The following is a 13,514-nucleotide window of genomic DNA, read 5'->3' on the forward strand; positions in this document are numbered from 1 at the left end:
TAATTCCCAACTTAAGTGGATAAAATGAACCTGCAATGCATGAAGCAGGAGCAGGGACCCCGTGCTCTGGTCAGCCAGCTATCTATCTGCCCCAGGCCATCAGGCAGCATAGAGTGGAAATTACTACTATCATAAAGAGGAAAGGAAAATTCTGAGTGTGACTTTCTCTAAGACATGGGATTACGAGTGATTTTTCTTTTGCTTTTTAGTGTAATACATACACATACACAACTCTTCCATAATTTGGAACAGTTTACATAATAATCTGTTCCTTAACATGCCTACATAACCACCTAAACCTCACATACTTGTAGCAGCAAGGTGTAGTGATGGCCAAAAAAGCTTCATTAATCTTTTCAAGTTATGGTTCTATATTTATATTTCCTATTTCTTAGGTTGATTTCAATCATTTATAATTTTCTAGAAAATCTTATCTCCATCAAATTTATTGCATAATTTTAAGATTTTATTTCTCTTTTTCAAAAATTCAGTTTTAAAAAACTCTTATTTTTCAATTCTACTTTAACAATATTTTCTAAATAAATTGTAATTAAATTCTTCTAGTTTGGGTTTTTGATTGCTATTAATTTTCCAGATTATTTCTTTTTAAGATTTTATTTATTTAGAGACAGAGTACACGTAAGCAGGCAGAGGGTAGGAGGAGGGAGAGAGAGAATCCCAAGTAGACTGCGCTGAGCTTGGAGCCTGACTTGGGGCTCATTCCCACGATCCAGAGACCCTGACCTGAGCAGAAATAGACGCTTAACCAACTGAGCCACCCAGGCACCCCTCATTTTCCAGTTTCTTCAACTGAAAGTCAAGGTCATTATTTTCTCAGTTTCTTATTTATAATAAAAACATTAGAAGCTATCAGTTTTCCTCTGAGTATAGTTTTGGCTGCATCCCTTAGGTTTTTGTTGTTTAGTGTTCTCATTGTTATTAATATTTAAACAATACAGAATTTCAATGTTTTATCCCCTTTGACCCAACCACTATTTCAAGTAGATGAATATATTTTAAATCTTTGTTATTAATTTCTAGTCTTAACTTGTTGCCATGAAGAGACTGGCCTGTAAGACTTTGAGTTTTTCTATTCTAAAATATTCAGTGTGATCTACATAGCCAATTTTTATAATCGTCCCATGGCATTTGAAAATAATCCTTCAACATACAACCTTTTGCTATTTGTCCATGGAACATCCCTACTTCTGCTCTTCCACAGGAGTTTTCTAATTCTTTCTGGGTTCCTCCATTATCTACTCCTTATTGACTGCTAAGTATCAGTAATTATCTCCTTTATGTTGTGGAAATTTCTCAAATTTTCTGGCTCATGGAAGCTCCTTCTGGAATTACATGGACATTCTTTTCTAATTTTATAGTTCTTTTGTCATTTCTATGGAATTTTTTGGAATTGAAGGGCAAGATAATGGGCTCAAAGTATAGCATAGTATATGAGAACTCAGTCTCTAAAATCAGAAAGACCAATGTTTGCATTCTAATTCTACCACTTTTTTGCTGTAGGTCCTTGAATATGTTACTTAAATTCTCAGGCCTGTTTCTACATATAAAATAATAATCACAATAGTTACCACCTAAGCTTATTAAGAGAGGTAAATGAGAAAGGTAAAGTTTATTAAGAGAGGTAAATGAGAAAATGAATACATCATCTGACAAGCAGTAGTACTCAGTAACATAAGCTATTGTTGCTGAAATGGAAATTATGCTCCAAAGTTTTTACTACTTAATGCAAACAAAAAGGAAGTATTTTCTACCAGAGCCTGATCATATAGATAAGAAACACTATGGATATATTTGGCAATCCCAACTAAGATAGTTATCTAACAACAACTCTATAGACTAACTTCATTAATAACACACGATTATTTGACATTTATAATTATATCTGCTCTATAGACAACATGAAAAAGAATTTCCTTTCTGTGAATCTGTAATGGTTATTTAAAAATATACCACTTCTTACTCTAGTACTTTAAAAAAAAAAAGTCAAGTATATACTCCCAAAAATTAAAAGCCGGGCCTTAAACAAATGTTTGTACACCAATGGTCATGGCAACATTATTCACAATAGCCAAAATGTAGAAACAACTCGTGTCCATCAGTGAATAAACAAAATGGAATATGTTATATACATAGAATATTATTTAGTCTTTAAAAGGAAGGAAATTCTGACACATGCTGTAACATGGATGAACCACAAAGGCATGAATAAAATAAGCAAGACACAAAATGACAAATATTGTATGGTTCTACCCATACTGGGTACCTAATCAAATTCATAAAGAGAAATTCTGAAAGAATAGTGGTTTCCAGGGGCTGGAGGAGGGGGTATATGGGGCATTTGTTTTTTAACAGGTACAAAGCTTCAGTTGGGAAAGATGAAAAAGTCCTGCAGATGAATGCTGATGATGCACAACAATGTGACTATATTCACACCAATGAAATGTAAATTGAAAGGTGGTTAAAATGGTAAATTTGATGTTATATATATTTTGCCACAATTTTTAAAAAGTAATCAAGTGCCTACATAGTGGTCAATCTATGTTTAGTTCTACATAGCACTACTTATAACCTGGGTAAAACATTTTGAAAATATATCTTACGCCTAGATATGCAATTCAATTTGTTCAGAGGGCAAACATTAGCCTCTGCTCCTTCAGATTCAAGTTAACCACTCCTAAATCTTTAAGAGGTGGGGCAGACTTCACACTTATATCCACAAATACTTTTTTTGAATATAGAAATGTAATATAATTCTACTTGAGTAAATCCTAACCAAAGGAAAAAAAATCTTTATAGCAAAGTTCTTTATATAGAAACATTTTACTTACAACAGCAAAAACTAAAAACCATGAACATGCACACCAGTGAAGCAAGAGCTAAGTAAACTACATAGCAAATGGAATATTACACGGCCAACAAATAGGCTTCTATGAATGAGATGGAAAAAATGCATATGTGATCAGTAATTTTAACTACATAAAAATTCATTTTAAAAAGGCTAAAATGAGACATCAATATGTTAATAGGTTATTACTTTTGAGAAGTAGGCATAATGATTCCTCTTTGTACTTTCTATGCTTTTCAAATATTCTCTAGTTTTGCTTTTGTAATGCATTATTTTTATAATGGGAAAATATATGTTTGTTTTCTTTTAAAAGTAAGTAAAAAATAAAAGAAGAACAAAAATTTAATCTCCATCCCCCAGCCCTAGCAAGTACTCACATTCTCAGGTATGCTGGGAAGTTCTCTGGTATCAGGCACAGTAAAATAAGAATGCTGGAAAAGAAAAGGAAATGTTACTTACTTTTGCAAAAATATGCAAGAAGCACATTATTCAGCAATCAGGTAAATGGTCTGAAGGTAGTTTTTCACTTCGATGAGGAAACAGAGTTTCACTCACAAGAAATGACAAAAGAATATTTTCTTTGGTTAATGTTGGGTTCCAGCCAGACACAGGAAGTCACCAGTCTGGTAGATGGAATTCTTTTCTATGAGAGATGAACTTCTTCAGGAGAGATAAATGAATAGCTCAAAGAGGTTAAAGGCTAAATTCCCCTACAACGTTTGCACATTTCTGAACACATGAAAGCTGCAGGCTTCATAATTTATTGTTCAATGAGGCAAGTGGACCCGAGGGATCAAGTATCACTAGGTTCACTCAGCAAGGGTCTTACCAACCAAACCTGCCATTTCATTTTAGCATCTGAGATTATATCCATATACAAGCTGCGGGCAAAATGTGCCCCAAAGGCCCAAGTGATGTTAAGGACAGCTCCAACTGCAGGACTGCTGCACTGAGACCATTACAGATGGCTGAGAGTGGAGAATTCTGTCCCTATGCATGTTCTGCAAAGAAGCCTCCTGACTTCAGTGTAATCTCCAGTGAAGGGAGCGGGAGACTCACTGGAGCTGAAAACCTGACCTGTTCAAAGAACTTTCAAGGAGGCTTCTCCATATATGTGACGAGCATATGTCCCTGAGTTAAATGACAACAGGCTGAACTGATGACACCTCCTCTGTGCTACTAAAGACTTGGAGGACAATGGCAAGCAGGAATGGAGAGTCTGGTGCTGGCCAATTAAAGATGGGATTGTGCAAAGGGCAGGAAAGGTTGCAGCAGAAAAGGTCAGCTTAGCCATGGCCTAAGTTCAAACCTGGACCCCCAAGCGACATTTCAGGAAGTCCCTCCTCTCCATTCTTAGATAATTGCAAAATAAATAGGTCTCAAGAAGAATGGGTTGTATAGAATTCCTGAAATCAAAGGCCAGGGGACAACGGCAGTAATGACGATAACAACAGTAATAGTACAAGCTACTCGCCTAATATTCAACAGATATCGACTGAGTACGCATTACATAGAAGGCTTTATGCCAGGTATTTGTATCAATATTATCTCTAATTTCTGTGACAGATTTTAAGATACGTATTATCTTCACATTATAAATGGGTAAATTAAGGCTTAGGGCACTAAGGTCACCACACAGTTACCAGGTGACAGAACCAGGAACTGAAACCAGCTCTGCAGAACTCCAGCTATGTTCTTCCTACTGTTAAGAGACTGCTAAACCAACCTTTTTCTGAACAAATTACAGCTAAAGCTACTTGAAATAAACTAAAAAGTAAAAGCAAAAAAAAAAAAAAATCATGAAAAGATCATTAAAAAAAACCCTTCTGCAAAGCATCATTCCAAACGTTGCGTGTCTGTGCCAAAACATTACCCATAAGGTATTACAGTAGAGATTATGTAGCATGGAAACTAGTTAACAATGAGGATTAAAATAGCAAAAGTAAAATAGCAGGTTAAATGTGCTGCCACAAGATACCAACTTCTATATGAAATGGCTAGAGAAGAGTTCGAGGAAATGTTCGGTAATGGACATCCACAGGATGATGGAGTGACAGTGAGGGAGAAAACACAAGGACCACAGAGTCACCACTTCATAGCTATGTGTGATCTCAGGCAACTTCACTTAACAGCTCAGAACCTCAATTTTTGAACCTATAAATGGGAATCGTGATATCTACTTCAAAACTGTTATGAAGAATAAATGTTACATATGTGAAGTGCCTAGCACTTTTTATTTATTCCATAAATAATATTTTTTCCATAAATAATATTTTAATAGAAAGTTATTATTGTTCAACCTCTAGTTTACATTTCTATTTTCTCAAACACCTATATCAGACATACAGAAGTATTCTCTTCTGAAGACTCAAAGTATAGGATTGCCATTCATTTTTTTTCCACATTTCAGCCTTTATAAACTAGATGAGACTCACCCTTCAAAATCAGAAATGAAACAGTGAGAGAAGAATTCTTTGTAAATGGGAAAGAAACAAATATCCGTCTTTACAGATGCAATGAGTTGTTAACAGTGAGGCATCGCAATTCCAAAACCAAGTAGTCCCCAGGCTGTCCTTTGAGATTCTGTCTTGCTCCATCACCCATGAAATGCTGGGACCAGAGGAGGTCAGAAACATTCCTAGGAATCACTGGCACGAAACAGCTGCACCTCCTCCCCCCCAACAGCTTCTCCTCCTGCCCCTGGGATGGCTTGTCCTTGAGGCCTGGCAGCCACTCAGGGGAAGGACTGGCCCTTCCTCCCCAGCAGCTGGTGACCCAGCCAGGCTACTCCACAGCTACCTGTCGGATGTCATTACAGACTGAAACAGAGAGATCAAGCTGATTTAGGAAAAAGGACAGAGACAAAGGCAAGGTTGTTTAGCTATCTGGCAATGACCTGGGCAGGTTTAAAGCTCGTTTCTTCATCTTTTTCAGGCAGTCTTCCCTACGATTTTCTAGAGAAAATCTAACCTTGTTAGAACAAGGTTCTTTTCCTTCTTATGCTTTATTAAAATGAGCAAAAACCTCTACCAGTTCCCTCTTTGCTCCCTTTCTTTCAACACTCATGGCCTAGTGGAAAGAACATAGGCTTGGAAGTCAGCCCTGGGTTTGAAAACCTCAATCTTCTCACGTATTAACCACATAGCCTTGGATAAGCAAGTACCTTTTCCTCTCTAACCCTCATCTATAACATGAGAACACTACTATCTGTTTTGCAGAATTGTTTTGAGCATTAGGGATGCATACTTGGCAGAAATTAATAACTTAATAAGTAGAAGATCTATTATTAGTTACTGGTAGTAATACTATTTTCAATTTGTTCATCATTTTTAAAAAAAACCTGTAAGATATGTTCATTTTCTTTATGAAGGCTAATACCAAGATACTAACCACTGAATATCAACACTGTACCTGGTTCTAGTGAAGATGAAAGACAAAAGTTTCTTTTATTTAAAAAATCTATCTACCTATCTATCTACAGAAAGGCAGACTGCCACATGCAACATCTCATTTGGATGTGTCTAGAGTCTTGGAAGCTTGACTACTCTACATTCTCCTACAACTAGACCTCGAGAGCCTATTTGGAGGTTCTAGCAGTGGAGTGCAGCTACTCATATACCCCTGACTGAAGAACGGTCCTCCTCTATCAGGGAAGGTTGTCCTCTCTGACTAAGCACACAGCTTCAGCTTCAGGAGGGATGCACATGGAGTGGTGAGGGAGGAAGGGGACGCCTGCTTAGGCAGCCAGATCAGCCAGATGAATGGGGTGCCAAATGCTACAGCCAGATTGCCCTCACATCCGGGAGAACTTTTTTAAACATTCAAGGGATCCTGAGTGCCCCAGCCAGTTAAATGTCCAAGTCTTGATCTAAGCTCAGGTCATGATCTGAGATCAAGCCCTACGTTGGGCTCTATGCCCAGCATGGAGTCTGCTTGAGATTCTTTCTCCTTCATCCTCTGCCCTTCCCCAGCTCCCCTGCACTTGCTTGCTCTTTCTCTCTCTCAAAGGAAACTAATAAAATCTTAAAATCTTAAAAAACAAAACAAAACAAAAACAAAACCAACTTTTTAAACATTCAGATCCCACAACATAGGAAAAATAGCTCCTGGGTAATCAAGAGCTGGCTTAAGGGGATCCATCTGAGAATTCTGATGAAGGTGGAGATGAGGGTTTGATCTAGAGAAGTAGAGAATTCCAGTAACTGAAATATGAAAAAGATCCCCTACACCTTTTTTGATGCCTTATCTGACCAATGGGGAACTCAAGGTCCACAAGGTTAAATGTTTTAATTAAGACCACTCAGGTCACTGGCAAAACTACAGCTAGGACAGAAACTTCCCAGTTCAGAGGGTTTTCCACCCGGCTTACTACACATCGTGTAGCATGTACTTAAAAGAGTTTAAAGAAACGATTATTACTGGAGGCCAGGAACTATGCTAGGCTCTCTCCATCCCTGTTCTTTTCAAGAAGATGTACAGTCCAGTGGCCAAGACAGGAAAAGAGATGTGGCATACGACTAAGCACTGCAAAGTGTACAAGCTGCTTGGGGACAAAAAAAAAAACCCTTGACTAGGACTTGGGGACAGGAGTCAAGGGGAGGATTTCTCTGGAAATAAACTCCAAGGTGAGTTCTGAAGGATGAATGTAGGTCAGCTTGGTGAAAAGGAGAGAGGCAGTGTTGAAAATTCAGGGACTACAGGATGGGCGAAGAGGCATGCATAGCAGTACTGGGGGACAGAGCACGAGGCAGGGATCCCCAGGGTGGGGGGCTGAGGAGGCAGAGAGGGGCCATTCCAAGCCCAGCACCTGCCATCTAGGAGATGCTGGTGATAGGATGACAACCAGGAAGAGAGAAGCCTGGGGACATCTGGGACCCATTCCTTATGGAATCCCAGAAAAGGAAGAAATTGAACTCCATGGCCTGTCTCAAGTCCAGAGCTTTCAGAGTATGCAGAGGTAGGGCCTGGGAAGATACAGATGACAAAGATGATCCTGTTTGGCTAACTCCGTCTCACCGTCAATAATGAAATGCTTCTCGGCAATTGCTAATTTTCTGTCCCCACTTACCACGCTGAGATGAACAGACACTCCTGGGTCAGGGATGGGAAGTCTGTGCAGAGTTTCCAGAAGCTCATTCCACTGATTCTCCTGAAAGAAATAAAAGGCCTAAGTAACAAAAGCAAGGCTGAGCCCCTAGTCAGAGGCCTGCAGGGAGGTCTGCACACACAGTGAGCTAGAGGCCCTCATGACTGAGGGGGCTGGGGAGATGCTGGTCCCAGTACAGAAATAGGCTTGATACTCAAGTGGGGTTGGACAAAAGACACTGCTTACATACAGCTCAATAGAAGAGCCAAATAGATCCTCCCACACCAAGTTTGACATTTTCTACTGAGTGAGACACCTACCATGACCGCCTTTTACGGATCGTATACCATAAGCTTTCAGGGAACGTATCCACTCAACTCCATAGCAACAACTTTTAAAAGCAAACAATCCTAGCTTACAGGGTGGGGGGTGGTTGGGAGATATAACGATGACACTATAGATTTTGTCTTCATCATCATTACCCTCAATTAATTTTATTGAGTGTTCACTAGATACACACAGCAGCATCCAATTATGGAAAGTAAAAATGAACTACATACAACAGCATGCAATATAGTATGGTGGCTGTGCATTTTAATTAGTGAAATTGAGCCACAGAATGAAATATAGAACAGTACAAATTATTCGATTGGAAACAGATTCACTTTTAAAATGCTCAAAAGAATGCTGCTTACAGAATTATGCAAAAGCCCTTTCTCCTACCCTGTGGAACTGTCTGTGCTAATAGTATTGAGCTTACACGTGTTTCCATTTGTTATCTCTCTGATCCTCACAACTAGCCCACTTCACAGATTGAAAACTGAGGCCCTGAAGGGTAAAACAACTGGGCTCAAATCCCCCCAGTTAGTAAGCTGCATAGCCAGGAGTTACATCCAGGTTTTCTGGGTGCAAGCCCAGGGATTTCTCCACTGCTTCACATAGCTGTCTTAGGTAGGGAGTTGAAAGGAGGGGAAAAAAGAGAATGAGCCCGGATTAAAAACCTGTTTCAATCTGAACTCTGATCAATCACTCAAGTTTTTCACAGACGAGTGTGTGTGCACAAGCATACAAGTTTAATTTTGCTCTGAGACAATCTCAAATTTATACAATTACAGGGCAGCAATTTTTTATTTCCTGAACTACTTAAAAGTAAGCTGCTGACACCATGTTCCATCACCCATAAACACAAAGGACATTCTCTGGTACAACCACAACTAATTATCAAAATCAGGAAATTAACATTGATAGAATATTACCATCAAATCCTTAGGTCCCTTCAAGTTTTATCAGATGTGTCCATAATGTCCTTGGATAACAACATAAGCCAGCTCAGAATCACATGGTGCCTTTAAGTCTAGAACAGGTCCCGAGTCTTTCCTAGATTTGTAGGCACTTGACAGTTGAGACCAGCCATTTTGCAGAGTAATTCTCAATTGTCTGATGTTTTCTGTTGATTCAGACTTCAATTCATTCCATTACTGATGATGTCCACTTTGAACATTTGATTAATTCATCTGAAGTCTACTGTGAAGGTACTTACTCTCCTTTGTGTTTAGCAAGCATTTTGTGGAGTGATACTTTATGTACACATCCCCTTCTCATTGAATTTTTTAACTTATCTATTTACTGATTTACACTGGTAAGCACACATGCTTTCCTGTCTTATTCAATGGCTACAGTCTTTCGTTACCATTATTTATTTTAATGCTCAAATTGTCCCAGACCTGGACCAATGGGAACCTCCTTATCCATTTCAAGCTCACTTCTGTGACTTTCTGACATGTTCCTATCACGTGTTGAGCACTTCCTTTGAGTCCTTCTTGACACAAAAAGATATTCCAGGTTCACATTTTATACTTCCCCTGCCCTGGTCCTAGAATTAAGACATTTCTTCAGAGTGTCCTGTCTCCTTTTAGTGGAAAATGTTATTTAGAAACGACAATTTGCATACCACGTGTGCTCACTGCTACCTGGGTATTGCTAACCCCAGACTCTCTTAGTGGTTAGAGCCAGCGAACATACTACACACACGAAGACTCACAATATACACATCTTTATTGATTTCTACACATACATTGAAAGGCATCAGTTCATACTAATGGCTCTAATTCTAATCAAACGCAGGAATCCTTCTAGTTTCTTTCCTTTTCATATTTGTAACGAAGTTCTATAGAAATGAAGAATCAATCCTATTTTCTTAATCTACTTACTAATTTATATGTAACCAATCTTTCACGGCTGACCTTATTCACCAAGCTCTCCTTGCCCTGCTTGAATACAGACATCCAGTGCTAGGCCACTACTGTCCACTCCTCGCCAACAAGAATGCCCTCCCCACCCTAGGCCGCAAAGCCCCAGTGCTAGGCCACTGCTGCCCCCTTTCCTTTGTGGATCCTTCTAGATCCTCCTAGAGTTCTGATATCTGGTGCCAAACCATAGCTACTGCTGTCACACATAAACAACCATTTCATCTCTTAGGCTCCAACACCCTCAGCCAGCCTGCTCTCTAGCTCGGATGTCCTCTTCAACTCAATAATTCTTCCAAGGGTGGCCCTCAATGCCCCATCCAGAGGCTGACAACCATAGTGGATCAATGATCCAGACAGGCACCCTCATCATGCATCTTAGGCTCCAACACTCCACTCTGAGCTGTCTTGGTCATTACTCACCCCCACCCCCCACCCCCACCCCGAAGCCTACCATGCCCAAAGACTTTTGGACTTGGGGAAGGGATTCTGTTTTTTGTTTTTGTTTTTGTTTTAAATAAAAGTTCTTTCCTCCTGGTCTAATCTGATGATCCACACCTTGCCAAGAAATAAGCCAGTTGTAGACAGATTCCATATCATCTGTGTCATAATTCCTTTAACTAGAAAAAAATTTAATAGTAAAAGGACTAGGTACAGGGGAAACAGACTCCACTAAAACACATCACTGACTGCAAATCTTCAACTGTCCAAGAGACTGGGTCCTTCCTGGGGCAATGGCCCAGAGGAATGGTATACCAATTTTACAGGTAATCATTATATCTCCCCTATGCATAGGCCGTACATACCCAACCTTTTCTGTATCACAAGGCATGTTTTTAAAAGTCTACTGTGTTTTAATGACTGGAGCATAAATATGGAAGAAAAAAATACATGAGTCAATCCCAAATTCTAAGACTATTAAGAGCCCACATGTGATGCGATTCTATTTACTAAAGAGATCTTTCAAATTTGAGTGAAAACCTGAATGTTTGACTAAAGTGAATTGTAAACAGAAATCAATGAACAGACCCAAGATAGCCTTTGAATTCATTCATCAAAGAATAAATCACTTTCCTTCGTAACAGAATTCCCTGATACCTAAGCATCTTTTCAGAGTGAGTGCAGTGACCTAGGGAGCCATTTCTATTTCCTTCTGTTAACTATGGCCTCTAGAATATACTGCTGGTGAGTAAATCTAACTTGAAGGAAAGATTTCTTCATTATACATACAATTTCCACTTTTCTTCTCCAAAACAGCATTTCCTCAAGTATGTCCTAGGAAATACTAGTATCTCAGAATATTAACATATGTAATGGAATAAAAAGGACTTTTAGGGGCCAAATGAGATGGGAAGCACTGAATAACACACATTTCTCCACTACAGGACCTTCTCAGAGCCACCAGGACATGAATCTTAAGGATATAAAAATGAAAGACAGCTTTCCCTCTCCCCTACCCCAAAATTACTGAATTATGGCCTTAAAATGGCCCATCTGAGATTCTCCTCTTAAGGAAATAATCCAAAATGAAGAAAATGCTTTATGCTCAAAGATTCTAACAGCTATACTTACAGTGGAAAAAAAAATCCCAAATAATAAAAACTCCCAACAGGGGCGCCTGGGTGGCACAGTCGGTTAATCACCTGCCTTTTGATTTCAGCTCAGGTCATGGTCTCAGGGTTGTGAAATCAAGCCCTGCATCGGGCTCCATGGGCGGCAGGGAGTCTTCTCTTCCTCTCTTTCTCTCTCCTTTCCCCTTTGTCCTTCCCCAACTTCATGTGTGCATATGCACTCTCTCTCTCTCTCTAATGTTTCTAAGGTCCTTAGTAAAATGTTATGCACCCATGAACAATATTCAGTGTTTTTTACTAGCTCAGGGAAATGCTTCTGTTACTATAGCACCTGAAAAATGTGAGCCATGGAAGTCTAAATCTCCACTTGACCCTGACATCCACAGAAGACACTTCAGCATATCATTTCTTCCAAAAGAACAGTAATATAGAGTTAACTTTTAAAGTAACTTTTCAGACCCTTAAAGAAATTACCAAAAGAGCAGAATAAAGCCTTACTGAGAGAGGAACTTGGGAGAGGTGGGTAGATCACTTGCCACTTAAATGTTTTACTCAACAAATCAAGCTTTGCAGCATGACACAAGCAATTCAAATTTGTGCCTTAGCAAAATTATAATTTAATACATGTCATGAACTTATAGGGAATATCAAATATCAGAATATTAACTCTGAATGCTAAGGGTCTAATTATTATTTCTTTACTTATAAAGTAAAGGAAGAAAACATCCCTAAATACTAGCAATTGTTCTTTTAAGGAAAGGGGAAAGAGGAACATATAAGGAGAGATTTTTCCCTTCCTTCCTATTTCCCAAGTTTTCTATAATGGGCGTGCATTACTTTTTTTGGTAAACATTTTTTTAAATTTTTATTTATTTATGATAGTCACAGAGAGAGAGAGAGAGAGAGAGAGAGAGAGAAAGAGAGGCAGAGACACAGGCAGAGGGAGAAGCAGGCTCCATGCACCGGGAGCCCGACGTGGGATTCGATCCCGGGTCTCCAGGATCGCACTCTGGGCCAAAGGCAGGCACTAAACCACTGCGCCACCCAGGGATCCCTTGGTAAACATTTTGATTGAATATAAGGTACGAATTACTTTAATAATCAAAAAAGTTGAAGTTACTTGCTAAAAAGAATAAAATAGAAGGTGAATACCTGGCCTTTTGCCGTGTAATCCGCCAAGATGTTAAGCAGCTTATAAAATACTTCGAACCAGGGAAGATAACTGGGGAAAGAAGAGGAGAAACATGAAATATTAGTATGCAGGTCAAAAACTTTAACCAGGAGCTGATTCAAGACTGTACATTTCAGTTTTTCCTCGACATCCTGAAGAGTCTTCCTGTTATAGGCTGCTGGAAACACAGAATGCTAATTATTTCTGGGATTTAAAAAAATTGCCTGTGTAAGGTGGAGTGCTGAATGCCCATTATAAATTATTCCCATGGCTCAGAGCTAGAACAGGTTCACAGAGAAGAAATTCAAAGCAGACTCTGCAATCAGGAACCATCTCTGAATAGCTCCCCAGGCCTCTCCCACCATACCCACCCTTTCCAGGAAAGTTCCACATGACTGCACACACACAGCCACACACTCCTACATATAGCACCTCCCTTGCTGCTGTCTGCAAGGGGACAAAGGCCCCATGAGCCTGAAACCAGTCATACTGTAGCATCAAACATCCTACCTTTCCTGCACCCCTTCGAGACTTACTGCAGGAGGAGCTCTACCTCTCTGTCCCCACTTCCCTC

At 39.4% G+C, this 13,514-nt stretch overlaps 1 protein-coding gene across 19 annotated transcripts in view; it reads right to left on the reverse strand.

The window, feature by feature from the left end:
- The window catches only part of DENND1A (DENN domain containing 1A), a 509,667-nt gene that overhangs the window by 253,183 nt on the left and 242,970 nt on the right, over window positions 1–13,514 (reverse strand). For all 19 annotated transcript variants that reach the window (XM_077850604.1, XM_077850612.1, XM_077850613.1 and 16 more), the window contains 3 exons: window positions 12,922–12,991; window positions 7,935–8,015; window positions 3,244–3,297 (listed from right to left, as the gene is read on the reverse strand). In XM_077850604.1, coding sequence (XP_077706730.1) covers window positions 3,244–3,297; window positions 7,935–8,015; window positions 12,922–12,991 — 205 coding nt within the window. The remainder of the gene's footprint in view (window positions 1–3,243; window positions 3,298–7,934; window positions 8,016–12,921; window positions 12,992–13,514) is intronic.

This window comes from Canis aureus, chromosome 16 (genome assembly GCF_053574225.1).
Source record: "Canis aureus isolate CA01 chromosome 16, VMU_Caureus_v.1.0, whole genome shotgun sequence".
Classification (NCBI taxonomy): domain Eukaryota; kingdom Metazoa; phylum Chordata; class Mammalia; order Carnivora; family Canidae; genus Canis; species Canis aureus.